Below are 27,125 nucleotides of genomic sequence, written 5' to 3' on the forward strand. Positions count from 1 at the left end.
CCTTCATGTGTTTCCGCGTTTTTCTTTATGAGAACATCCCATACCTTTAAGAAATTGTTCTTCAAATAAAACATATGCTTCTATAGTGTAAATCTTTCTCGCATGGAGAAGAATTCCGCAATTTACAGCTGCAACTTCTGGTCTACCTTTTCAATTTCTGTAATCATGACCATTCTCCTTGTTCCTCCACTCAAAAATAACATCCAAAAAAATATGATAAAAATCACATAACCCTTGTGTCTTATCAAGTCGATGGAAAACTGACTTGTTGGTAGGTTCACATCATTGTGATGATAACACACCACCAGACAAATAAGTTCTTATAATAAGCAGGACACACATCTCTGTGATTGTATATAAATTCTTCAACCATGGATTTTCAACGCATTTATAGTGAGTCAACATTCTGAAAAACAAAATGATCATTATAAAAATCAAATTTGTTCATTTGAATATACCTATTTGTTCAAAGTCAGAAAAACCATATAACTTAGTAATAACATGAATTACTAAAATGTTCATTTCTTTATAAGTAGATGTTCATAAGGTTACAAGTACATATTATTTGTTAATTTGAAGTAAATAAGTAATTCGAATTAATTACCTTGGCCAATGATATTCAAATCCAGCAGTAGTTTCACAATACTTCAGAAGATAATTGAAAGTGTCACAAAAACCATCTAAAGCTTTATATTGCCCAATATGCTTTTTTGAATTCTCCCCAATATGCCATGTACATAATCTGTCTAGCATCTGGAAAAACATTCCTTATCCCACAAGCAATGAATGGAGCTTGGTCTGTCATAATGGTTATTGGGGGATTTCCACCCATTGATGTAAGGAAAGTTTGAAAAAGCCAATTAAAAGATTATGTTTTTTCATTGATAACAAAACTCATTCCAAACATAACATTGTTAGAATGATGGTTAATACCAACAAAAGGAGCACAAATCATATCATATTTATTGGTCCTATAAGTAGTATCAAAAATCAATAAATCCCCAAAATAATCATAATCTCGCTTCATCCTACCATCACGCCAAAAGAAACTTAAAATTCCCTCTTCTTCACTAAGCTCAAAGTCATAATAAAAAACCTTCTTCACTGGAATTTCACTGAGCAAAATACTTGATTAACTGATGACAGTCATGACCTTCAAGTTTATTAGCTTTTGCACGTGATAAAGCATTATAAGCATCACTAGCTGTAAAACCGACCATAGGTGATCCGCCTACTTCTTTCCTCAAAACCCTCAAGGTATCAGACACTTTAACACCACTAGCTTTTAAAGTAGACATAAAGTAAAGAGCCTTCTTACTAACCTTCCTTTGTGATCTTATCAAATGCCTCTTATATAGAGGAACCATAGCATGGTTATGAATCATATCATGATTCACAACCGTCCACACACCATCTTTATCAATCGAAAACTGAACAAAAGCAGTACACCCAGTACGCGTATCCAATCTAGTATATGATCTTGTTCTCTTCCTTTTTTCATCTTTAACCCCTTGGCAACTACACAAGAACCGTTTCATAGTATAAAGTTCACTATTTTAACGCTTCCGACCTTTCCCAACCCTAATACCAAAACCTTTACTGAAAGCATATTCATTATACAAATCATAAGCTTCATCTTCATTTTTAGCTTCATTCATCATTAACATAGATTCTGACCCTTCAACAAAAAGAATTACTTCCTTATTCACTGCGAATGAAAGAAATGTTCAATGTTAAGATAGTGATTGTTCAATGTTAAGATAGTGAATATTCAATGTTAAGATAGTGAATGATCAATTTCAATATTAACTAACATTTTGACATTTGAATGTTCAATATCATTAAATAAAATGTTCAATATTAAAACTAGCTAGTAAAGTTAAAAATATTAAAATAAAATGTCCATTGTTTAAATACATATTGTTCAATGTATTTAAATAGAATGTTCATTACTAACATAGGTAATATTCAAAATCATTAAATAAAATGTTCATTGTAAAAAATAGATAATGATCAAAATACTTAAATAAAATGTTCATTGTAACATAGGTAATGATCAATAACTCTAAATAGAAAGTTCAATATAATAAAATAGAATGCTAATTATCTAAATACATAAGATTCAATATATTTAAATACAATGTTCATTACTAAAATACGTAACATTCAAATTCATTAAATAAAATGTTCATTATTATTGTAGACAATGTTCAATTTCCTTGAACTGAATATTCATATATTTGTTAAGAATATCATAACTAAACAATGAACAAATATTTTTTTTTGGGACAGAACAATTCAAAAATTCATAACATAATATGTATTTTATCAAAATATATAATATATATATTCATAAGATTTTGGCTAAATATTCATTAACAATATCTACATTGATTGTAAATAAAATTATGAATAAAAATCGAACAAAAACTAACGTACAATTGCAAAAAAATAAGTAATTATGCAGAAAAAAAAAAGGTACAAATCAAAATCGAAATATCCTGCGAAAACACGAAAAATAACAAAATTCTAACACATTTTATCCAAAATCAAAATATAAAATCGAAAAGAACCAAAACAAAAAAACATTGAAATCAAAAACAAATAAATGAAAATATAAAATATAAACTTACATTCTAGCATCAATGTACTTAAAATTCCAGAATTAGATTCGAAGAGAGCTTCAAAATCTTCCATAATTGCAAGCTCCATCGAAAGAGAGGAGAGAGAAAATAGGAGAGAGAAAAAATCGAAATAAACCCTAAGAACAAAACTGCGCAACTTGAAGAAGAAGTAACCAAAATAAAATAAAAGTTAGGAAACATAGGAAGGGGATAAAAAGATGCCCAACGACGTCGTTTTTTGGGGGGGGGGGGGGGGGTTACAGACAGTGGCGGATCTTGACCACTTTTCTTAGGGGGGCCGAATCGGAAAATAAAACTCTATTTTATAAATCCAAATCGATACAAATACCATACTTTAACTATGTTATGTACATGTAATATATTATTGTTAATGTAGGTTAAAGTAAAATATTATTAAATGAAACACTTCGTGTTACGGAAGTACTCATATCACAAATTCACAATTTCTTCTTTTTTTTGTGAAAGGGCACAAATTCACAATTTCTTTTTTTTTTTGTGAAATGGCACAAATTCACAATTTAGTTCTTGCTACTCAGTATTTTTTCTTTCTCTCTCTATATATTACTCTCTTTCTCTCTCTTCTTCTCTCATTAGTCATTAGTTTTACAGTTTTACTGCTCCTCTTTTTCCTCAGTGCCTGTCTCTTTCTCCCTCTTTTACTGGCATCTTTATGCCTGGGACCCACCAAAATTTAGCACTTTTTATTAAAGAATAAGATGTAAATACTCCGTATTGTTGGAACCCGCTACTGTTGCCAAGTTTTCTGGGGGGCCAAATACCTTGTGATGGGCCTATTTTACTCATTTACTTGTTACTGTTTGGTTTGGGCCAAGATTTGAGGGGGGGCCAGGCCTTGCCCGCCAGACAGAAGATCCGCCCCTGGGTACAGCCAGCGTTGGTCGTACCCGCATCACACGACGTCGTTTGGCGGGGGGTACAACCAGCTTGGCTGTATCCGAGGGCAGCCAAAAAATTGCGTATGTATTGTAAATGTATATCACAAAAAAAAAAAAAAATTATTAGGATAAGGACAAAAAAATAAGTTGCTGTCAATTTTTTTTTTTTTGAAAACTAATATTTTTTTGTTTACTTTATGAGATAGATTGTGAATAAGAAAAAAAATTAAGAAATGATACTTTTTTTAAAAGAAATTGTACTTGTTTTAAAAAAAAATGATACTTGTTTTAAAATAAATGATACATTTTTTAAAAGAAATGATACTTGTTCTAAAGTAAATGGTACTTGTTTTAAAAGAAATGGTACTTGTTTTTTTAAGAAATTGTACTTTTTTAAAAAAAATTGAGCTTTCTCTCTTTATTTTTTTCTCATCCTCTCTCTACTTTTTTTCTCTTTCTCTCTCTTACTTTTCTATTCTGATTTTTATTTTTGTCATTTATTGTTTTGTCCTTACTTCTTACATTTTTCCTATTTTGTCCTGTTGTGGGGTGATATGTGTGTTGCCACACACACACATATCTGATATTACCCTCTCCTACCTCATGCAATGTTCTCTATAATTAAGCTCATCTTAAGGGAGGTGCTAAATGCAACCTCATTTTACTTGACGCAGCCCTTTTTCCTTTCATTTTTTCATTCTGAAAAAATCCTAACACACACTTTTATTATTTTCTCTCTACCTTTTTTCATATTATTTTGGTTTACGCAAACTTGAATTTTTTTAGTTTAACGTGCTCCTAATAAAATTAGAATACATATTTGGATTGAAATGGACGATTTTTTTGACTTGGAAGACCTTGGAATTGAGGTAATATTCGTTTTTTTTTCTATTTTTTCGAGTGATTTCTTGCAACTTGTATGAAATACACACTTCTGTTTTGTATAGATTGAACAGAATAGAATTTACTATTTCGTATATATTGAACATAATGGAACAAACCATTACGTATAGATTGAACAAAATAGATTTTACTATTTCCTACAGATTGAACATAACACAACTAAATATTCCATACAAATCGAACAAAACCTAATTAAATATTTTGTATACGTTGGACGAAATGGTCTACCGTATTTCACTCATAATACATGTAATAGTACACAAGATTTCATGTACAACGAACAATATAGAACATGTCATTATGCTCACATTCACACTTGTTGTTGAATTTAAGTTGTTAAATCGGCTGTTGGTTCCCAGGAAAGGTCAGTCACTTCAATTTACTGCATCCAAGTTTTTGTGTTAATGTTTCTAGTTGGCACGCACACCATTTTGCTATTGAAAACATTACAATTCTAATTCCTCAACGATAATGGCTTAGTCAAAAGACTACCATTGGTAAAAAAAGATCAACCTTGGTGATTTCAGTTTTACATAAAAGTACAGGAGGCTTTCAAGAGATAGTGGAATGCTGGAATGCAAGCTCAAGATTTCGGAATCACTTGTGTTGCTGTGTTTACCATTTTTCAACTGGTCAACACACCATATTCACAATCAAAAGCAAGGAATCATCAATAAAATGGAAATATGAGTAAAAATACCATATGGTCATACAATAAAGTTTAGGGGCCAAAATCATATCTTTCAAGCAAGTATGCAACTCGATTAAAAGGATTACAAACCATTGCACTAATTACAAAGCTTGACAAAACAAAAACAACCGATTTCAATTGCCTAACAGCTACTATATGAGAACGACAACTCCACTTGCTTAAAGATCTTGGACGCTCAAACCTGCCAAATGAATGGGAAAAAAGGAATCAATACCAGATCGTTAAAAACCAAACCAGGGAACAAGAAAGGTTTTGTTGGTCTCCTTTTTCCTTAATCACAAATTCCACTTTTAGCAATGGTATATGTCCTTAAACTAAAGTTAATCTCATCACCATACATTCCTACATAATGTCTTATCCTGTACAAGTGTCCTACTCCATACTAAGCAGTGTCAAAACTAATGTACGTTCACACGACATGTTCCATCAGAACACAAACATTAACATACAATATGATTGACCAGAAACACTCATTCAGTTTTCAAGGCCATTTCATTTTGTTGTCATCTAATGCTACGGAATGCCACTTTGCTCCCTCTCCTCTTATCCACTCTTAAACATCAGTAGGAGAAAATGCCAACAGATGATAAATATTTAAGTAATACTCCAACATTCCAATACTAAAAACTAGGGTGACCAATATGTTACACAACAAAGAACAGATACTAAGTAGTAGTATTTTGAGAAGAAGGTAATCAACCACCAATGGCAATTCACTTTGTATACATGATACAGAATTTCTTAAATGGATGGAAATTCTACACAAGATCTAGACAGTAGACACAAGCTACTATGTCAATGTGAAATCCACAAGTTGATTGCAAATAACAATCTCCTACAAAATATTGTCCTTTATGGGTATAATCTACTAACTTCATGCGGAATACTTGGTATTCAACAACCAAGGCTCTTAAGGAACCAAACACAGTATAATTCGGATGAAGCATATGAAATAACCTAACCTATTTCGGATAGGTCATATGAAATTGTATTATCTACTTTAGACCTAACACATGAAATTAGATGTACTATTTCATCCCAGCTACACAAAACATACTACTCTATTACAACGCAGCCATACAAAATTTTTAATCTATTCCACCCCAACAACAAGAAACAACAAGAAACAAGAAAAAAAAATACTATCAAGAAAATACTATTCTATGAAACCTAATTCAAAAAAAACCTAATTCCTAATTCCCAATTCCCAATTCGAATTACTAATTCAACCTATTCTTTGAAACATAATTCCAAAATCGAATTCCCAATTCGAACTCCTAATTCAACAAATTCTATGAAACCTAATTCCTAACTTGAATTCCTAATTCAATTCCCAATTTCCTAATTCAAACCCTGTAATCTATTATGCTAATTAATGACAATGAAAACCTAATTCAATTTTTGAGCATGAAAATGCAAAACAACAACACGTACCTTGTAGTTATACGAGATTGATTGATTTTGTTTGTGAAACCTTGATGTGTTGAAGACGGTTCTTCAATTTTCGTTCTTCAATCCCCGTTCTCAATTTCTGTTCTTCGATTTTCACGAACGGACGAAACCAAAAGTATGAGGAGAGAGATTCAATTTCCGTTCTTCAATTCTCAATTTCTGTTCTTCAATTTTCACGAACCAAAGAAAAATTGCGGGAGAGAGTAGAGAGTCTTTCACTTCAGAGAGAGATTCCAGTTGCGGGAGAGATTGAAAAATAGAATAAAGGGTATTTTTGGTTTTTTACAGGGGTGTGTTAAAGTAAATAAGAGTTATTTACACTATAGTAAACCTGGTCCATGCTATGGACCAGGGTATTATAGTCTTTGCGTTGTTGCGTGCGAGAAGTTGCGTGTAACTGCCACGTGCTTTCCTAATTATATATATGTTTTTTTTTTAATTTCCTTTTTCCCGGCTTTTGAACTTCTCACTCAACTTCTCTCTCTAAACTGCTTTCGAACTTCTCTCTGAATTTCTCTCTCCATTTCAAATTTAATTTAGTGATTATTTTCATCCATTTGCATCAAATTACTCTTCCGATCTTCTTTTTTCTAAAAAATGGTGAAGAAAGCGGCACCGAAGAATCCGGCAGCGAAGAAACCGGCAACGAAGAAACTTGAATTCGACAATTCCGTTGCTGAAATGGCTGTTGAAGCTCCTCGAAGGCGAGGAAGAAGGCCAAATGCTGTTTCTGAAGAAATTCCTGGTAATTCGAACTTATTTTTTGTTTGATTTTGAATTATTGAAATGTTTGTGGTTTTTGCTGAAATTAGGTTTAGTGTTTCATGCAGTTACTGTTTCAAAGATATAGTTACCTTTTATTTGCTGTTTCTGAAGAAATTCCTGTTAATTCGAACTTATTTTTTGTTTGATTTTGAATTATTGAAATGTTTGTGGTTTTTGCTGAAATTAGGTTTAGTGTTTCATGCAGTTACTGTTTCAAAGATATAGTTACCTTTTATTTGCTGTTTCTGAAGAAATTTCTAGTAATTCGAACTTATTTTTTGTTTGATTTTGAATTATTGAAATGTTTGTGGTTTTTGTTTGAAGTTACTGTTTCAAAGATATAGTTACTTTTTATTTTATGTTACGAAGTTTTTAAGTGTTTTATTAGTGACTGGTTTGTTCGTAGTTTTTTAGAGTAATTATATTTTTAAAAGGTTACTATATTTCTAAAACAGTAACTATGTTTTTAAAATAGTTATTGTCTTTTTAGAAAGTAAATTAACTTTAAAATAGTAACTATGTGTTATAATTAGTTACTATCTTTTTTAGAAAGTAAATATAACTTTAAAACAGTAAATATGTGTTATAAATAGTTACGGTGTTTTTAGAAAGTAAATAAACTTTAAAATAGGAACTATGTGTTATAAATAGTTACTATCGTTTTTAGAAAGTAAATATAACTTTAAAACAGTAACTATGTGTTATAAATAGTTACTATCTTTCTTAAATGTTATTATAAAATTAAACAGTTACTATGTTTAATAAATAGTTACTATCTGATTTAAATGGATACTCTATGTTTATGTATTTATTATATTATTTGAAAGGTTACTATATGATTTTATTGGTTACTATGGGATTGTAATGGTTACTATATAGTAATATTTTGTTTTATAATTGTTTTGTTTCAGTTGCTAAGGAATCTGTGTCTATAAAGAAGAACAAAAAGGCTGGCAGTCCGAAATCAAAAGCAATTGAGCTTGTATCTGAAAAAGAACCAATTGAAGAAGAACAACATAATCAACTAGTTTTACAAAATTCTTCTCTGGATGACGTTCCACAGCCTGAATCTCATCAACTTCATTCACAAGTTTTGAAAGAAGTTGGCGCTGATGGCCTGCCTATCGTGTAAGTGTTAGTTTAATTTAGTTAATTGTTCTAAATAGTTACTATATGTTCAAAATAGTTACTATGTTCTAAATAGTTACTATATTTTTTTAAATAGTTACTATATGTTGTAAACAGTTACTATATGATTCCAAAGGTTACTATATGTTGTAAACAGTTACTATATGATTCCAAAGGTTACTACATGTTTTAAATAGTTACTATATGATTCCAAAGGTTACTATATGTTTTAAATAGTTACTATATGTTTTTAAATATGTTCTAAATAGGTTCTATGTGTACTATGTTTACAATAGTTACTATATGATTCCAAAGGTTATTATATGTTTTAAACAATTACTATATGTTCTAAATAGGTTCTATGTGTACTATGTTTACAATATTGACTATATCAAAGGTTACTATATGTTCTAAATAGTTACTTTATGTTTTAAACAGTTACTATATCTTCTAAATAATTACTATATGTTATAAATAGGTTCTATGTGTACTATGTGTAGTATAGTTACTATATTATTTGAAAGGTTACTATATGTTTTAAACAGTTACTATATTTTCTAAATAGTTACTATATGTTTCTAATAGTTACTACATGTTTTAAACAGTTACTATGTGTTCTAAATAGTTACTATATGATATATAAAGCTGACTTACTTTCATTATTCATTTTTTTCAGGTTTAATTTTGATACACAATGTTCAGGAGGATCATTGTGTAAATTAATTAAAGACTTCTCTCCTGATCAAAAGGCAGCTGTTCAAGAGATAGGGTTTGGAGGATTGTTAGGCCTTCAATTAAGTCGAAAAAACACTCAGATGATGTACTGGTGCATCAAGTGCTTTGATGGTGTGAGTTCTCTGTTTACAATCAGTGATTCCAAGCAATTTGAAATCACTGATTATGATGTGTACGATTTGTTTATGCTCCCCCTTTCTGAGCTGGAGGTTGAAGGGGTTAAACGTGGGCGCATTTCCACTAATCATGATTTTGATTTGAAGATCAAGTGGAGAAAAGAGTTCGGTTTTGAAGAGGTCAATGCTCAAATTCCTATAAGGTTGCTTGAGGACAAGATTAAATTGTTGACAGATGGTGGTGATCTGTTTAAACAATTATTTGTTTTTTTTGCTTTCTCTACATTTTTTACTCCAACAGCCAATAAGACTGTAGATTTGAGATTGGCTAAGGCTTTGGACGATCCTAAAATGATTTCCAAATACAATTGGTGTAAATACGTTCTTGACGTATTATGTGAGGAAACAGTGAAATTTAAAAATTGTTTATTGAAAGGCAAAGATCAAAAGACATTTGGAGGCTGTGTTGTGTTTTTGCAACTTGTGTATTTTCAGAGGATTAAGTTTAGGAATTCCAGTGGTATTCCTGATCAATTACCTCTTATTCAGCATTGGACATCGAAGATGGTAACCGATCGGATTCATGCTGAAAATGCCAATATGAGTGCATTATATGGTTCTGGTATATTGGAGAAGGAGAAGTATCCAATTTCCAAAAAGTTTGTTTTTGTTGATGGTCAAATAGATTTGACCCAAATCAAATCTATTTCGAAAGAAAATGAAGCTGGCAGCAGTGGGGGAAGAGCTGAACAGCCCTATGTTGGGCGTCGAATTCCAAGTTGGCGTCCTAGGATTCTTCAGTTTGAAATCCCTAATTCTCATCCTACAGATGAAGAAATTTTCTCTAAAGCCACTGATGTAAGTTTACTTTATTATTGATATATTTGTCAATATATAGTATAGTTATTTTTTATATGCTATAGTTATCTTTTATACACTATTGTTATCATTATCTTTGGTTTAGTAAATGTAGGTATATATAGTTATCTTTTATGTTCTATAGTTATCTTTTATATTCTATAGTTATCTTTTATGTACTATAGTTATCTTTCATACACTATGTTACCATTACTTTGTTTTAATAAATAGTAACTATATGTTTTAAACAGTTACTATATGGTATAAATAGTTACTATATGTTTTATGTACTATAGTTATCTTGTGTATACTATAGATATCTTTTATATACTATAGTTACCTTTTATTTACTATAGTTATCTTTTATTTTCTATAGTTATCTTTTATATTCTATAGTTACTTTTCATATACTATAGTTAACTTTTATACATTTATCTTTATATACAATAGATACCTTTTCTTATAATATTTTTTGTATTTTTAGTTAAATTTTCATATTATGTTCCATATTTAAATTTATGTATTTTGTTATTAGGATTTTCATGGTCAGTGGTTGTTGATGAAGAGAGATCTGGATGTAGTTTCAGCCATCCATGCTGAAGAGTTGTTTAAATTAAAGGCTTCAATGCCTTCGCAGAACCATGGCGATGATATTTTGGAAAATTCCACTTATCAAAAGATGGTTGATGAGTTGGTGGAGATTCATCTGTTGGTGAAGAATCTACCAAATGGTTGGGATGACATTTTTGGTTCAAGTAACAATCCAGTTGTTACTGCTGCCCCTCAACCTTCTGCCGTTGTTCCAACTGAGCCTGCAGTTGTTACAGCTGCTGTTGTTGATGCAACAACATCTACCGAAGCAATTATTCGAGAAGTTGATCCTGACACTCAAATAAATGCAGTTCTTGATTCTTTGCAAGCAAAGCTAAAGAAATTACGGAGGATGATGATGAAGAAATAGAAGAATATGAGCGCGTGTGGGCTGCATTTCAAAAATGCATCATTAACAACCATGTTGTATCAAGAGTGAATGTCAGTGTCTATGGCATAGAGGAAAATGTGATGCTTATGTCTCCGTTTATGATAGCATTTGAAGATTTAATGAGGCATCTTCCAGCATTTGTTCAAGAAGTTGTGGACTTTGCTGCTCTGACTGATGGAGATGGTATTTTGACTGAGTAAGTAGAAGTTTTCTCATTTAATAATTTATAGTTACCTTTCAAATAATATAGTTACCATTCATATATTATAGTTACCTTTCATATATTATAGTTACCTTTTCTATAATATAGTTACTTTTCATATAATGTAGTTACCTTTCATATAATATAGTTACCTTTCATTATTTATAGTAACCCTTCATATAATATAGTTACATTTCATATAATATAGTTACTCTTTTCTTAAAGGAAAATTTGTAAATATTAATCCCACCTTTGGCCGGTTTTCTTTAATTAATCCCACCTAAGCGATATTTTTTAATAATCCCACATTTAAGCCCTAACTACTTTAATTAGACCTAATTGACTGGCTACCGGCAAAAAAGTCAACGTCTATTTCGTTGACAACCAACACTTTGAGTTCCCTCCTAAAATGCTTGACACGTCAGTAATTAATTGCCAACTACTCTAGGTTTTCGAAATTTTTTTACCAAAAAAATTTACAACTCTCTCTCTTCTCTACTCTCCCGTACTTCTCTCTCCTCCATTACTAAACCTTCAACCACAACTGTACTTCATGACATCATCTGCGAGTAACCTGTCGAAATAGGCTTCTTCATCAACGCGCAATCAATTTTCGTCCCCACAATCGTACAATTGAGGTGTGACCTACAAACCCTAGCGTTTTTCTTCCCTGTTTTGGTAATTTTTTAATTCTTGGTTTTGCTTGGTTGTTTGTTCGTAAAAACCCTAATTTTTGCAATAATTTGGTAATTTAGTTGTGGGATGCTGGTAATTTTGGGTAATTGTGATAATTGGGGTAATTGTTGGTAATTGACGTTGAATTCGTTGAAAAGTGGAAACTTTTTGTTCTTGAATTTATTTGGGGTGGGTTAAGAAGTCTTGCTGAAAAGTGGAAACTTTTTGTTCTTGAATTTATTTGGGTAATTGTTGAATTGATTTGAAATCTTGCTGATTTTTCCTTATTTATTTGAAAATTGTTAGGATGGCTGAGGGTACTCTGAAAATTTGGCATGGAGGTGTGTTTAAAAAGGTTGCTAATGGTGAGACAATCTATGAGGGAGGACGGGGTAGAACCTTTCCTGTTGATGTTGATGAGTTGTGTTGGTGGGATTTAGAAGTTTTAGCTAAGAAATGTGGGGGGTATGAGAATATCGATGGTCTTTTCTACTTGATTCCTGGGCTTAGCTTAGCAAATGGTTTGAGGAAAGTGTATGAAGATGTAGAGGTTTTGAAGATGGCTGAATTGGTGTTGAAGTACAGGTGTGTTGAGTTGTATGTATATCATGGTACTGAGTTACCAAACCAAGAAACCACAATCACATCACCACAAAATGATGTCATGTCATCACCCAAAAAAGGTCATGCCCTGTCATCAACATCTAAGACATATCCTGCCACCTCACAAGCTACCAAAAAAGATTATGCTACCTCATCAGCTGCAAAAAAAGATGCTGCCACCTCATCAATATTACCTACAGATACCCTTGCAAACAAAAAACAGGCCCATACCCCTGGAAAATCTAAAAACCCAACCAAACAACAAAAAACAAAGTCCACTCCAAAAAAATCCAGAGAATCCATCAAATCCCCCCCTCAACCTACTGAAGAAGAAATCAGCATCCCCACCCTTGAAGCTAATGAAAATGATTTCTTAGAGAACTATGAATGGGAAGACCCCAGACCCGAGAGTCCATTGAAGTTCACAGATCTGTACTCTGACATAAGTGATGAAGATGATGATGTTGATCCGGACTTTGAGCTAGAACTTGCATCCTCTGATGGTGATGGTGATTATGTTGATAAATTGGAGAAGGAATTAGAGGATGAGGAGATTTTAGCTGATCAGAAACTGTCAGACACAGATGAAAGTGATGAGGAGTATATTGCATCTAGGGCAAAGACGAGGAGCTGTAACAACAAGCTTGTTGAACTAGCTGAACAACTTCAAAGGGAGGCAGCTGAGGGAAAGTTAGGTGGTGTTCAGTCAGAGGCTACAACAGGAGAGGGAACTAGTGCTGCAGGGGGTTATGTGAGTGAGTACGAGGATAGTGAGGATGATATACACACGCCCCCCGATAGTGGTGATGAGGATTTGAGTTTCGGGAGGAGGAGAAGGAGAGCTGTTTTGGTAGGTGAACACACTGACTTCTCTGTGTTCAGGTGGAAAGTTGGGCAAAGGTTTCCCAACAGGGCTGCTTTCAAAGATGCAGTTGCTAAGTATGCTGTTCTACAGGGGAGAAACGTTTTCATACAGTCTAGTAACATACGTAGGCAACAAAGGGTAGGGGTGAAGTGTGTTGAAGGTTGTCCGTTCTACTTGTATGCGTCTTGGGACTCTAGGAGAGCAGTACTTGTTGTGAAGAGGGTAGAGGGTGAGCATACTTGTCATAGAAATATGAAAAAGAATCGACAGTTAAAGTCCACTTGGGTTGCAAAACAGTTTCTCGAGGTGTTCAAGGCTAGACCCCATTGGCCAGCTAAGGAAATCATGGAGACTATAAGGAGGGCATTTAAGATTGTAGTAAAAAAGGAGTTTGCGTATAAGGTGAAGTATGCTGCACACACGTTATTACATGGTTCGATGCACGAGCATTACAAGAAAGTGGGAGGGTATGTGGCAGCCATAAAGAACAGTAGTCCTGGTACGATGGTGGAGCTAGTGACCGATGTCAGTAAACAAGCGTTTCCACTTGTTTTCCAGAGGTTTTACACATGTTTTGAAGGATTGCAGAGGGGCTGGAAGCAGGGTTGCAGGAAGGTGATAGCGGTTGATGCGTGTTTTCTGAAAACCTTCCTGGGTGGGCAGTTGATGAGTGCTATAGGTAGGGATGGCAATGACCAAATGTACCCTATTTCTTGGGCCGTAGTAGAGGGGGAGAATAACATGTCTTGGGAGTGGTTTTTTCTTCTGCTTCAGAGGTCCCTCGATCTAGGTGAAGGAGAGGGAATTGCTATCATCTCCGATGAGCACCAGGTTTGTTATCATCATCTTATCTAGTTGTCATTATTTGCATTTCTGATTTGGTATGTTTGTGATCTTTTATGTATGTACATCAGTCAACACAATATTACAGTGAGATGTGTTAGTATCTTGCATCTTGTTTCACCTATGATTGAACAAACAAACACTAAGCAAATGGCTATCTATTTCACCTGTCATTGAACAAACAAACAATATGCAATCTATGTGAGTTTTTGCTGCTTTGCTGCTATATTATGTCATGTAAATCAGTCAACACATCATTACGATGAGTTGAAACGATCGTGGTCATATTTACCTAAGTTGACCTAAGTTGATTAAGAATTGCCCAATTTGCCTAACTTGATCAAAATTTGCCTAATTTGCCTAACTTTGACCAAATTTGCCTAATTAGACCTAAGTTGACCTAAGTTGATCATAATTTGCCTAATTTGCCTAAATTTGACTAAATTTGCCTAACTTTGACTAAATTTGACCAAAATTGACTTATTTTTACCTAAGTTCAAACGATCGTCCTAAGCGATATTTTAGTTGACCTAAGTTGATCATAATTTTCCTAATTTGCCTAACTTTTACCAAATTTGACCAAAATCGACCTATTTCTACCTAAGTTCAAACGATCGTGCTAATCTTTACCAAACTTGACCTAAGTTGATCATAATTTTCCTAATTTGACCTAATTAGACCTAATTTGCCTAATTTGACATAATTTGCCTAATTTGACTAACTTTGACAAAATTTGCCTAATTTTTTACATAATTTTCCTAACTTTGACTAAATTTGACCAAAATTGACTTATTTTTACCTAAGTTCAAACGATCGTGCTAATCTTTACCTAAGTTGACCTAAGTTGATCATAATTTGCCTAATTTGCCCAAAATTTGCCTAATTTGCCTAATTTTGACATAATTTGCCTAATTTGCCTAACTTTGACATAATTAGACCTAAGTTGACATAATTTGCCTAATTTGGACCAAAGTTGACATCTTTACCTAAGTTGATCAGAATTTGCCTAATTTTACCTAATTAGACCTAAGTTGACATAATTTGATCATAATTTGCCTAATTTGACATAATTTGCCATAATTTGCCTAATTTTGACATTATTTGCCTAATTTGGACCAAAGTTGACCAAATTTGCCTAAAGTTGATCAAATTTGCCTAATTTTGACATAATTTGCTTAATTTGACCAAAGTTGACCACATTTACCAAAATTTGCCTGACTTTGACCAAATTGATCAAAGTTGACCAAAATTTCCCTAATTTACCAATGTTGACCTATCCTTACAAACAATTCTGAATCTGTTTTCACTGCTTATGTTCTGATTTCAGTTTGAATCTGTTCTGATTTCAGTTTGAATCTGTTTTTAATCTGTTTTAATCCTTAATTCTGTTCTACATATACTTGGGTGTTTGTGTTATGTTTTGACTCCATTTTACATGTTTCTACTATGTTCTGAATATGTTTTCATTGATTATGTTATAATCTTTATTAAGTTTTGAATCTGTTCAGTTCTAAACCTTTCCCCTTACCTAATTTATTATTGTTTCATATGTCCAAGGCTATATTAAATGCCGTTGCAGCAGTTCTCCCAAAGGCAGAGCATAGACACTGTGCGAGGCACATCTTTGCTCATTGGCACAAGACTTGGAAAGGTGATGAGATGAAGCTTTTATTCTGGAAAATTGCCAAGGCTTACAACCTTGCTGACTACAATGATGCCTTGGAGGAACTCACACAGTTGAATGTCGATGCTGCCACTGCGTTTAAGGGCTACAAACCAGAGGTTTTCTGTAGAGCTTTTCTAGATACAACAATGAAGACTGATGCCATAACATCCAACATAGCTGAAACATTCAATGGATACATCATTCAGGCAAGAACCAAACATCTGATCTTCATGTTAGAAGACATCAGAAACAACTTGATGCAAAGATTGGTGGTGAAAAGACAGCAAATGGAGAAGTCGACATCAATCCTTTGTCCAAGAATACAACAGAAGCTGGAAAAAGAGAAGGCAAAGGCTAGCAACTGTGACGTAATACCGTCAACGGATACATTGTTCAATGTCAATTATTATCTGGATCAATTGGTGGTGGATTTGGAAGCAAGGACATGTTCATGCAGAAAGTGGGACATGCTTGGCATTCCATGTTGTCATGCCATTGCGTGTATCTTTTTCCAAAACAAGGAGGCCGAGGAGTATGTTGATAAATGCTACTGGAGGCAAGAATACTTAAATGCATATTCAGGTAAAATTGTTGTTTCAATAGCTAAGTTGTGTGTATTCTGTGATTTGCGTGTAACATTCTGTTTGTGTATGTGTTTGTGTGTGTGTATAGGTTCAATTCCACCCATTGATGGAGAGAGGTATTGGCCAAGGATTGAATACCACTTGGATCCTCCTCCCATCAAAATAGGGCCAGGCAGACCGAGGAGAAATAGGATCAAGGATCCCTTTGAGAACCCGAAAAAGCCTGGTCACCTATCGAGGACCGGGATAGAAATGACTTGTAGTGTGTGTCAAGTCAAAGGGCATAATAAAAGACGATGTCCTAACAGAGAGAGTGCTGTTGTTGCAGAACCAGCCCCAAAAAAACCTAGGGGTAGACCAAGGAAGGATGGTCAGCCCCCTCACTCTCGTGCTCCGTCTGTTACTGCCCCATCTACCATAAGTCAAACGACTGATTCAAGAACAAACACACCTCTGCAGTTGTATCTTCTCGATTCACTCGATCAACAAATGCTCAGCTTCACTCTACTTCATGCCAACCTAGCCAACTTGGCAGAGGCGGGAGGATGATCCTAGGTGGTAGGGGTTCTAGGGGTGGAAATACTGGAAGGGGAAGGGGAAACAATGGAGGGAGGGGTAAAGAGAAAGTAAGCTTTGATTCTACATTCTAATTCTCATTTACTCTCCCTTTTTTCTTTCTGCCTATGTTTGTGTGATGTTGTTTTCTGTTTGGCTTTTTTTTCATTCTCATTTACTTCATCAAACAGGTACCTATTGGTGTGGGAATGTATGTTGCCTCGGATGGGACTGCAAAAACAAGTGGAGGCAGAGGGAGAGGGAGAGGGAGGGGTAAAAATCAGGTATTATTTCATTAAGTTGTGGTTTGTTAACTTGCTGAAGCCTTAAGTGTCTTCACTCATTTGGTTTACTTTCGTCACATAGGTTGCAACATTTGTCGGAACACAGTCGAGCCAAGTTTCCAATGCTCATCAACCAACTCAGTAGGACAAGTGAAGATGAATGAACCTACTGCCAGTAACTTGACCATTTTGTGCTGGAAATCAGAAGCTTACAGTAGCAGTAGCAGTTAGCTAATAGTAGCAGTGGCAGTCAGCTTAGCCTAATTAACTTTCAACTGTTTGGCCTTTTTTGGGTAGTTAAAAGTCAACTGTGGTAGTATTTTGTGTAGTTAATTGTGGCCTTCATGTTAGCAGATTTTGCAAACAACCAAGTCATATGCAATCTTTTGTGTAGTTCAGAACATGATATGGAAAATTTGTGACTTTAATTCATGCGCATTTCACAACTTACACTAGTATCATCTTCAATTTACGCAAATTATTTTAGTGGACCTATGTCGGTGCAACTAACATCCACTTATGTTCATCTAAAGTGAAATTGCACATTTTTCATATCTTATGCTCCTATCAAACTTTGATATTAGCATTGTCGTTTCAAGTCCACTCTCGTTCGTTTCAAGTCAACTCTTGCTCGTTCGTTTCAAGTCAACTCTTGCTCGTTCATTTCAAGTCAACTCTTGCTCGCTCGTTTAAAGTCAACTCTTGCTCGTTCGTTTAAAGTAAACTAATTGTCATAAAATTAGTTATATAAGTACGACTACGCAAATGGGTCAAAATAACTCACACTTTAAAGTCAACAACCGAACCTTGATAATTTTATTCATGGTAACATTGTCATCTACTTCAACCAAAATACAACAAGGGAAAATATCAACTTATTGTCATCTACTTCAACCAAAATACAACAAGGGCAAAAATCACCCATGATAAATACATAGCCATTGTACAATTCCTTTCGTTCCTTGAACTCTTCATCAACTCAATACGCATTTCGCAAAGTTCGTTCTTCATTTCATGTGCATCTTCCTCTAGATTTTCCTTTTTAATCTGCAATTTCCTTATCTTTTCCTCCAGCAACTTTTTCTCATACTCCATCTCAGCTATAGTCGTATTAGCTTCCAAAACATGAACTTGAAGGTTGTCAACTGCATTGCTATCAGGAAGAATCCACCTGAAAAATTCACACTTCGTATCCTACGATACGATTACAACAACCAAAATAATCGACCAAACCATCAGAATTTTATCAACAAAACCCAAATCAATCAAACCCACAACAAATCAATTAAACACAAATTCACCCCACAAAAATCAATTATACCCAAATTCGTTATAAAAATTGTACCTTAATTACCCTAATTACACCTAATTGCAAAGTTCATAGACTTACTCACCCTCTACCCTAAATTCGTCAATTTTAGGGGAAACAAAATTGAGGAGATTCAGAGACCTTACCGGCCATAAAGGACAGCCATGAAACTTCATTCCAACATTAGGGCCGCGCTTAACAGTACGCACAACAGCTACATTTCCGCACTCACATATCAACGACGGTACAATTCCTCCCTTTGAATTTGATGAAGAACCAGATCCCACAGAAAATGTGTTTAACCCAGCCATTGTAGTGGGCGAACTCTTTTTTCCAAATCCCAAAATTACAGAACAATTGAGAAAAATGGTGGAGGAGAGAATTTGAAGATGCAAAAATGGTGGAGAAATGAACCAGAGGAGCGCGAAAAAATGAGAAGGAAAGAGAAAGAGAAACCTGTTAAAAAGATAAACAAAAAAAAAAAAAATTATTAATTTTGCAACGGATATATGCCACGTAGGACATTTTACCGGATAAATCCGGTTTTTGACCTGCTAGGTTCAATAAAAGTCAATGGGTACTTAAGGTGGGATTAATAAATAATATGTTGTAGGTGGGATTAATTAAAGAAAACCGGCCAAAGGTGGGATTATTTTTAACAAATTTTCCTTTCTTAAAAGTGAAGTTGTTGCCCTAACTTTATAGTAACCTTTCATATAATATAGTTACTATTTGTATACTATAGTATCCTTTTGTTTACTATATTTACCTTTTATATTCTATTGTTACCTTTTATTTATTATAGTAACCTTTATAATTCTTCTGACATATTTATTGTTTCTTTTTTATGTTTTTCAGTGATAAAGTTATAGAATACAATAATTTTATTGCGGTAGGAAGAGATGACATGTGGACCCTTCCTTCCCTATTTGATATTCTTTTGATTCATATTGAAGCTTGGGCTTTTTTATTGAATGAAAATGAAAGAAATCCTGCCGGTTCTCCTCAGAAGCTGTTTTTAGGTGGCACATATTGTGTAAGTTATATTTTTAATAATATAAAATGTTAATTATTTTAAATTTTTTTGGCCTTTGTTTAATTTTTCTTTTAATATTGATTTGCAGAAATATGTTGCTGATTTGATTGAGAAACCAGGCAATGAAAAAATCTTGTCTGAATTGTGTGTTTGTCTTAATTATGGTGTGAAAGATGTAAATGGAGTTCAATCGTTGAAAGATTGTAATATGGTATGATTTATATTTTCTTTATATAACCATATTATCTTTTTTTTTTTGTCTCCTTTCTTGTAGTTGTAATATGTTGTTTTTCTTTTTTATATAGATTTTTGCTCCTGTTCTGATTGAAGACCCGAAGCATTATTACCTGTTTGTCATTAGTATGAAAGACAAAAGTGTCTATTTCTTTGATAATATGCTTCTGGAACCAAAAGAGATGGAACAAAGGAAGAAAGCTTATTCTGTCTTGGTAAGTTTTTTTTATAGTTACCTTTTTTGTTGTTATAGTTACTCTATAAATGTTATAGTTACCTTTATATTAGTCTTTCTTTTTTAGAGGAACTATATTTTTGACAAGGTTACTATTTGTTTAAAACAGTAACTATGTTTTTAAAATAGTTACTATCTTTATAAAATAGTTACTATATGATTCCAAAGGTTACTATAGGTTGGTAATGGATACTATATGATTTTAATGGTTCCTATATGATTCTAATAGTTACTATATGATTTTAATAGTTACTATATGATTTTAATGGTTACTATATGATTTTAATAGTTACTATATGATTTTTAACCCACTGGTAATAGTTACTATATGATTTTAATAGTTACTATATAATTTTAATTCTTATTATATGTTGGTAATAGTTACTATATGATTTCAAAGGTTACTATATGTTGATAATACTTACTACTTCCTCCATTTTTTTTATAATTGCACCATCTTAGGTTTTGACACTATTCACATATTCTTAAATAGTTATTTTTGGTGATTTATATGTAAAGGAAAATATATTCATGTGGGATCTTGTTAGATTCGTCTCGAGATATACTTTCAAATTATCAAATTTTTATAATTTTTTCAATTGTATAATGAGAGATATTAATGGTTAAAATAGTGCATTGGCAAGCGTGAAATCTAAGATGGTGCAATTAAAAAAAAATGGAGGAAGTATATGTTATGTACAGTGTTCTTCATTGGAAAAACTACTGAAAAATATGGATAACATTCATCATGAAGATATTAAAAGCTTCAAATTTATCCCGATCGGTGGTAATTGGAAGCGAGGTGCTTATGACAAAGACTGTTGTGTCTATTTGATGATGTTTATGATGGTTTTTCATGGTGTTGAAACGGTACAAGATGGTGTTGGGATTTTTGACTTTGATCCCTTGGCAGATGTAAGTTTTTGTGTTAAAAATAATTAATGTTATTCATATTTTCTTTTCATTCTTTATAGTTATTGTTTTGTTATCATAGTTACTGTTTTTATTCTAATAGTTACTGTTTAAATATTTGCAGGAAGATTTCAGGAAGTTTCTCAGGGCTTGTATTTGTGGCACCATTGTGTTGTCAGATTTGAATTGTTACAGAGATGAATATCTGAAACGAATGGTTGCATTCAGGAAATACAGGAAACAAGATGTTTTGGATGCCCTAATTAAACAAAGGGAAGAGTTGACGCAGAAATACATGAATGATGCTTTAAAAATTGAAATTGTTGCAAGAAATAGTTCGGCAAGGAAATCCAAACATGTTGAAACAGAAGATGAAGCTGAGACAGATGTCAATTTTGAAGGGAAAGGACGTGGCAAAGGCGGGAGACGCACCCGAGGAGGCAGACGCGGGAAGGCACGTGGACGAGGTGCTTCACGTGGTTAATAATTATTGCTGAAAAAACAATTTAATTTTTTGTGTTTGTATGTAGTCGAATTACTCCTTAGAATGTACAATTAATTCTAAGTTTGATATAGTTACTCTCAATGATTTTTAATTGTTTGATATATGAGAGTAATTATAACTTTTGCAGTATTTGTGTCATATTGTTCAATTTACTTATTTTAAAGGTAAATTTGTCAAAAACTACCTTATAAAATATGATTTTTGCGAAAAACTACCTTATAAAAAAAATGTTGTAATAAACTACCTTATAAAAATTTTATGTTGTAAGATACTACCTTTGGCCATATTATGAGCATTAATTCAAAATTACGACGTTGGCTTTACTAGGTGCATATTACGCGACATCTAACGGGAAAGACGTAATTAAATGGCACGTGACATATATATGGTAAAGTCAATCCCGAAATTTCAATCAAACGTTCGTAATTTGGGAAAAGGTAGTATCTTACAACATAAATTTTTTATAAGGTAGTTTATTACAACATTTTTTTTATAAGGTAGTTTTTCGCAAAAATCATATTTTATAAGGTAGTTTTTGACAAATTTGCCTATTTTAAATATAGTTTCTATTTGAATGAAATAGTTACCTTTCTTCAAATATAGTTACTCTTATAAATTTGTAAGTCATATGATTGCATAACCAAAGTTACTATATTATCAAAATAGTAACTATATTTTATATAGAGTTACTATATGTAAAGAAGGGTGACCACTAAATGTGAAGAGTTGGTATATATAAAAAGTGAATAATTTTGTGTATAATTTCAAATAGTTACTATCTTACAGATATAGTTATCTTTAATAAGATACAATTACTCTCTTTTTTATGGTATTTTATTATTTGAGTAACATATAGTTACTATAAGTCATTTTGATTGCATAAAAAACGTTACTATTTTTTTAGAATAGTAACTATATTGTTCTAAGAGTTACTATATTTTTTAAATAGTAACTATATTTTATAAAAAGTTACTATATTGTCAAAATAGTAAGTATATTTTATAAAGAGTTTCTATATTATCAGAATAGTAACTATATTTTATTAAGAGTTACTATATTGTCAAAATAGTAACTATATTTTATAAAGAGTTACTATATTTTCAGAATAGTAACTATATTGTATTAAGAGATACTATATTGTCAAAATAGTAAATATTTTATAACGAGTTACTATAAATAAACATTGTGTGTTTATAACGAGTTACTATACTGAATGTATAGTAACTATGTATTGTAAAGGAGAACTATAGTATAAACACTCAATAAATTTGTTTAAAAATGTTGAAGTAACTGTATATGATAATAAAACAAGAACATCACTAAAATAGTTGTTCTTTAGGTGTAAATAATTGAATATTGGGTGTCTTGGATCCAAATTCTTTGTGTTTCTTTTTTCCTTTCTTTGATGGCTGCTTGTAATTGTCATATTGACCCTTTATTCTCTTCTTACTCTTTCCTTTAGTATTAGCACGATCAGGATCAAGCACAATTGTTATTTCAGAATTAGTTGATTCCCCGTCTTGTGTTTCTCGTTGTGCTTCAGCTTTTGCCTTTTCTTGTTATGCTATCTTTGCAGCTTCTTCTTTTGCCTTCCTTTCTTCTTCCTTTTTTATGATTTCATCAACTGCTTTATTATCCATTTTAAACTTCTCCTCGATAAATTTTCTGGCCTTTGCTATCTTATGCCCTTTCAAAATTAAGTTATAGTATCTGTGGTATAGAGTTTAAGTGTTAAGTAAAATATCAACTGTAATTGTAACTATATGAAAATGAACTAATGGATATTGAAAAAATTACCTTCTGATCATATGTAATCTCCAACCAGTAAAATTGTTGATTTCACCTTTCTCCCTTTTTATTGTATCAACCCTTTCCCATATCTGTTTCATTGCATATCTAGTCCATCTTGTTGTTATGTAACGATCTGGAATTGTATTGATTGAATGTAAATGCAATATACTTAAACAATGGAAGCACAACCATCCAGATTCTTCAAAGTTTTTGCATGTGCAAGTGACGGTTGAATCTTCCATTTTGTATTGAACTTCTTGCCTTGATCCTGTTAGATTATTTACATATAATGTAATATTATTCAAAAGAACATCTACTCTAAATATTAAATAAAGATTTATAGTTTTTTTTACCTATTATTCCTTCTATCCACACTTCAAAAAACACTGTTCTTCCTACACTTTCCTTGAACATTGTACTACTTGCCACAGAAAGCTTGAACTCTTCTTCAAAATCACGGAAAAGTGTTATCGTGTATACATTTGCTGCCTGTTTTAATATAGCACTCATACTTAGCTCTGAAGTTGGTATTCCCCTTGTACAGTCAAAGTCGTCTTTTTCTTCGGTTTTTCTCCATCGATTTATTGTAGCTTGAAAAATACTATAGAACTCTGTTAATGTTGTACTTTTATTTGCTTTAAAACCAACAGCATGGTTTGTACTTTCACTTCTTTGTGAAGAAAGTATACCGGCAGAAAAAAAATCTTTACTTAAAGCTGTACACCATTTTTCTTTAAGACCATACAATCTGTTGAACCAGTCATCTTTTTCCAGCTTAAAAGTGTTGATCATAGATTTCCAAGTTTCTTCAAAATCATTTGGTGTTATACACCCACTTAAACACTTGTAGAATGCGTTTTTGAAGTTTTTATCAGACTTCAATAAACCAAACCTACTATTTGCATTTTTACTCAAGTGCCACAAGCATAACCTGTGTCTTGAAGAAGGAAAAACCTGAAAAACAATAATGAATATATATAGTTCCACAAAATAGTAACTATATTTTATAAAGAGTTACTATACTTTATAAAGAATTACTATATTGTCAAAATATTAACTATATTTTAATAAGAGTTTCTATATTTTCAAAATAGTAACTATATTTTATAAATAGTTACTATATTGTCAAAATAGTAACTATACTTTATAAAGTGTTACTATAATTTCAGAATAGTAACTATATTGAATTAAGAGTTACTATATTGTTAAAATAGTAACTATATTTTATAAAGAGATACTATATTGTCAAAATAGTAACTATATTTTATAAAGAGTTACTATATTGTTAAAATAGTAACTATATTTTATAAAGAGTTACTATATTGTCAAAATAGTAACTATAATATATGAAGAGGTACCTGTTCTATTCCAGCAGCAATAGCTGCATCTTGATCAGTGAAAATTGATATAGGGTGCTTTCCTCCCATAGCATTCAGAAAAGTTTCAAACACCCAAACGAAAGATTCTGTGGTTTCATCCCCAATGAAAGCACAAGCAAACATTGTGTTTTTCCAATGGTTATTGATACCAACAAATGGAGCACATATGAGATTGTACTTATTGGTTCTGAATGTAGTATCAAAAACTAGAACATCTCCATATATTTTGTAATCTTCTCTCATCATAGAATCCCTCCAAAATAGGCACTCAACTTTTCCTTCAGCATTGAGTCTTACTCTGAAAAAGAACTCGGGATCTATTGATTGTATGTCATACAATTTGTTCACTAGTGTTTGTGAATCCTTGCCATCAATTTGCTTCATTTTTAACTTGTAGCAGTAGTTTAGATGATCAATCATCGTATGACCTACACAGTCGTCTCCACCAGTTTCTGTTGACATATACCTATAAGACTCCATTGGTCTTAGACCACATTCTGACATTGCCTCAATAGCTTCTTTTTTAGGTTCTGTCATTTGTCGTTCCGATCGGTGGAGATAATTACTTATTTCTCTTGTCAATGGGTGATTATGTACCACTACATGCTTTTCTATTTCAAAATCTCCATTTTCATTCTTCTTTGCAAATATTTGAGCTTCACATTTTGTTCTTGTTATCATAACCCTCTTTCTCCTTTCTTTCTTTTTTGCATCTGATTGATCATCTTCATTTTTGAGTTCTTTGTTTTTAGGAGGGTCTCTTATTCCAGCAGCAGAGCAGTAGAAGTATTTTCCATTAACAATTGTGGTTCCTTCTTTATATCTATTCTTCCCTTTTCGTACACTAAAACCAATAATAGCAGCATGTTTGCAATATAGATCATAAATCTCATCGGTTGTTTTCCTTGCTTCTCCAATTAAACTGCCATCTAATTCTTTATCAATGTTTTCTTCCTGCTCATTATTTGAATTTTCAAAGATGTTGTGGTTTGTATCAATTGAATGTATTATTGAACCTGTACAAATACAAATATAGTTATCATTAAATGTGATAGTTACTCTTAATATTTATATAGTTACTCTTTATATGTTATAGTTACTATATAATTAACATAGTTACTTAAGATCTATTGATTGTTATAGTTACTCTACAGTTCATATAGTTACTTTTTATTTGTTATAGTTAGTCTATATTTAACATACTTACTTAGGATCTATTGATTGTTATAGTTACTCTACAGTTAATATAGTTATTCTTTATATGTTATTGTTACTATAAATTAAATGTAGTTATTTCTTGTTTATATTATTTCGTTATGTGAAGTTACTCTATAATTAATATAGTTACCATTCATAAATTATAGTTACTTTATTTTAAATATAGTTATCATTATATGTGATAGTTACTCTTTATTTTATATAGTTATTGTTTATATATTATAGTTACTGACAGTTAATATAACTCCTGTTTATATGTGATAGTTACTCTACAGTATATAGTTCTTCTTTATATGTGATAGTTACTCTTTATTTTATATAGTTAGTCTCTATAGTTTATAGTTACTCTACAGTTACTATAAGTCCTGTCTATATGAGATAGTTACTCTACATTAAACATAGTTTCTCTTTGTATGTTATAGTTACTCTGCGTTAAATATAATTCCTCTTTCTATGTTAGTTACACTACTGCAATTATAATATGTTAATTATATCAATATAACAGTTACTATATATATATATTAAAAGATACTATATCATACCTTCTTCAATACATTGATTTGCAACCATAACTTACTGAGATGTGCCTTCATCTTCATCTTCAACATCATATACTTCTCTATGATTCTCTAAGTTTTCTAAAAAAATAATAATTACTCAATGAGTATGAAAGTTACTATAATTTTTCTTCGTAGTTAGTTATTAGGATTCGAATATTACCGTCATAATTATACAATTTTTCTTCTATTGCGCGATTTAAATCGATATTCAAATCGATTAAATCGTCCTCCATTGTTGAAGCTCGAAGAGAGAGAAGCTATTGGAGGAGAGAGAAGCTGCTGTAGGAGAGAGAAGCTGCTGCTGAAGGAGAGAGATTTCAATTTTAGGATTTCGCGCATTCTGTTATTTTGGAACACGTGATTTCAAACGGTTCAGCGCTGCAAATTACCTAATTACCCTGGTTCATGGTAACCTTAATGGTGGACCGGGTCCATGCAAGCGGAATTGAATAAGAATTGCGTATAGCAACCGTGCAT

At 32.3% G+C, this 27,125-nt stretch overlaps 4 protein-coding genes and 1 long non-coding RNA gene across 5 annotated transcripts; 4 read left to right on the top strand and 1 right to left on the bottom strand.

The window, feature by feature from the left end:
* Nucleotides 1-6,234: 6,234 nt before the first annotated feature.
* On the top strand, nucleotides 6,235-11,171 carry LOC130463179 (uncharacterized). Its single transcript, XM_056832230.1, has 4 exons — nucleotides 6,235-7,353; nucleotides 8,285-8,501; nucleotides 9,178-10,210; nucleotides 10,746-11,171. Exons 1-4 carry the CDS (start codon nucleotides 7,206-7,208, stop codon nucleotides 11,169-11,171), a joined length of 1,824 nt encoding a protein of 607 aa, XP_056688208.1. The 5' UTR covers nucleotides 6,235-7,205.
* Nucleotides 11,172-11,926: 755 nt separating this feature from the next.
* Nucleotides 11,927-17,708, top strand: LOC110792926 (uncharacterized). Its single transcript, XM_056833720.1, has 6 exons — nucleotides 11,927-12,032; nucleotides 12,376-14,368; nucleotides 15,938-16,628; nucleotides 16,719-17,256; nucleotides 17,377-17,469; nucleotides 17,552-17,708. The coding sequence occupies exons 2-4, from the start codon at nucleotides 12,377-12,379 to the stop codon at nucleotides 17,177-17,179; spliced, it is 3,144 nt and encodes a 1,047-aa protein (XP_056689698.1). The 5' UTR covers nucleotides 11,927-12,032; nucleotide 12,376; the 3' UTR covers nucleotides 17,180-17,256; nucleotides 17,377-17,469; nucleotides 17,552-17,708.
* A 2,100-nt stretch (nucleotides 17,709-19,808) lies between these two features.
* On the top strand, nucleotides 19,809-21,059 carry LOC130462417 (uncharacterized). Its single transcript, XR_008922587.1, has 3 exons — nucleotides 19,809-20,025; nucleotides 20,120-20,263; nucleotides 20,986-21,059. It is a non-coding gene; the product is annotated as an uncharacterized lncRNA (long non-coding RNA).
* Nucleotides 21,060-21,079: 20 nt separating this feature from the next.
* Nucleotides 21,080-21,679, top strand: LOC130463180 (uncharacterized). Its single transcript, XM_056832231.1, has 2 exons — nucleotides 21,080-21,198; nucleotides 21,320-21,679. Exons 1-2 carry the CDS (start codon nucleotides 21,118-21,120, stop codon nucleotides 21,677-21,679), a joined length of 441 nt encoding a protein of 146 aa, XP_056688209.1. The 5' UTR covers nucleotides 21,080-21,117.
* Nucleotides 21,680-23,660: 1,981 nt separating this feature from the next.
* LOC130463181 (protein FAR1-RELATED SEQUENCE 5-like) lies at nucleotides 23,661-25,407 on the bottom strand. The gene is made up of 3 exons (XM_056832232.1): nucleotides 24,850-25,407; nucleotides 23,867-24,445; nucleotides 23,661-23,759 (listed from the first exon to the last, which is right to left on the bottom strand). Exons 1-3 carry the CDS (start codon nucleotides 25,405-25,407, stop codon nucleotides 23,661-23,663), a joined length of 1,236 nt encoding a protein of 411 aa, XP_056688210.1.
* Between the last annotated feature and the right edge of the window lie 1,718 nt (nucleotides 25,408-27,125).

The sequence above is a fragment of the Spinacia oleracea genome, chromosome 6, assembly GCF_020520425.1.
Source record: "Spinacia oleracea cultivar Varoflay chromosome 6, BTI_SOV_V1, whole genome shotgun sequence".
Lineage (NCBI taxonomy): Eukaryota > Viridiplantae > Streptophyta > Magnoliopsida > Caryophyllales > Amaranthaceae > Spinacia > Spinacia oleracea.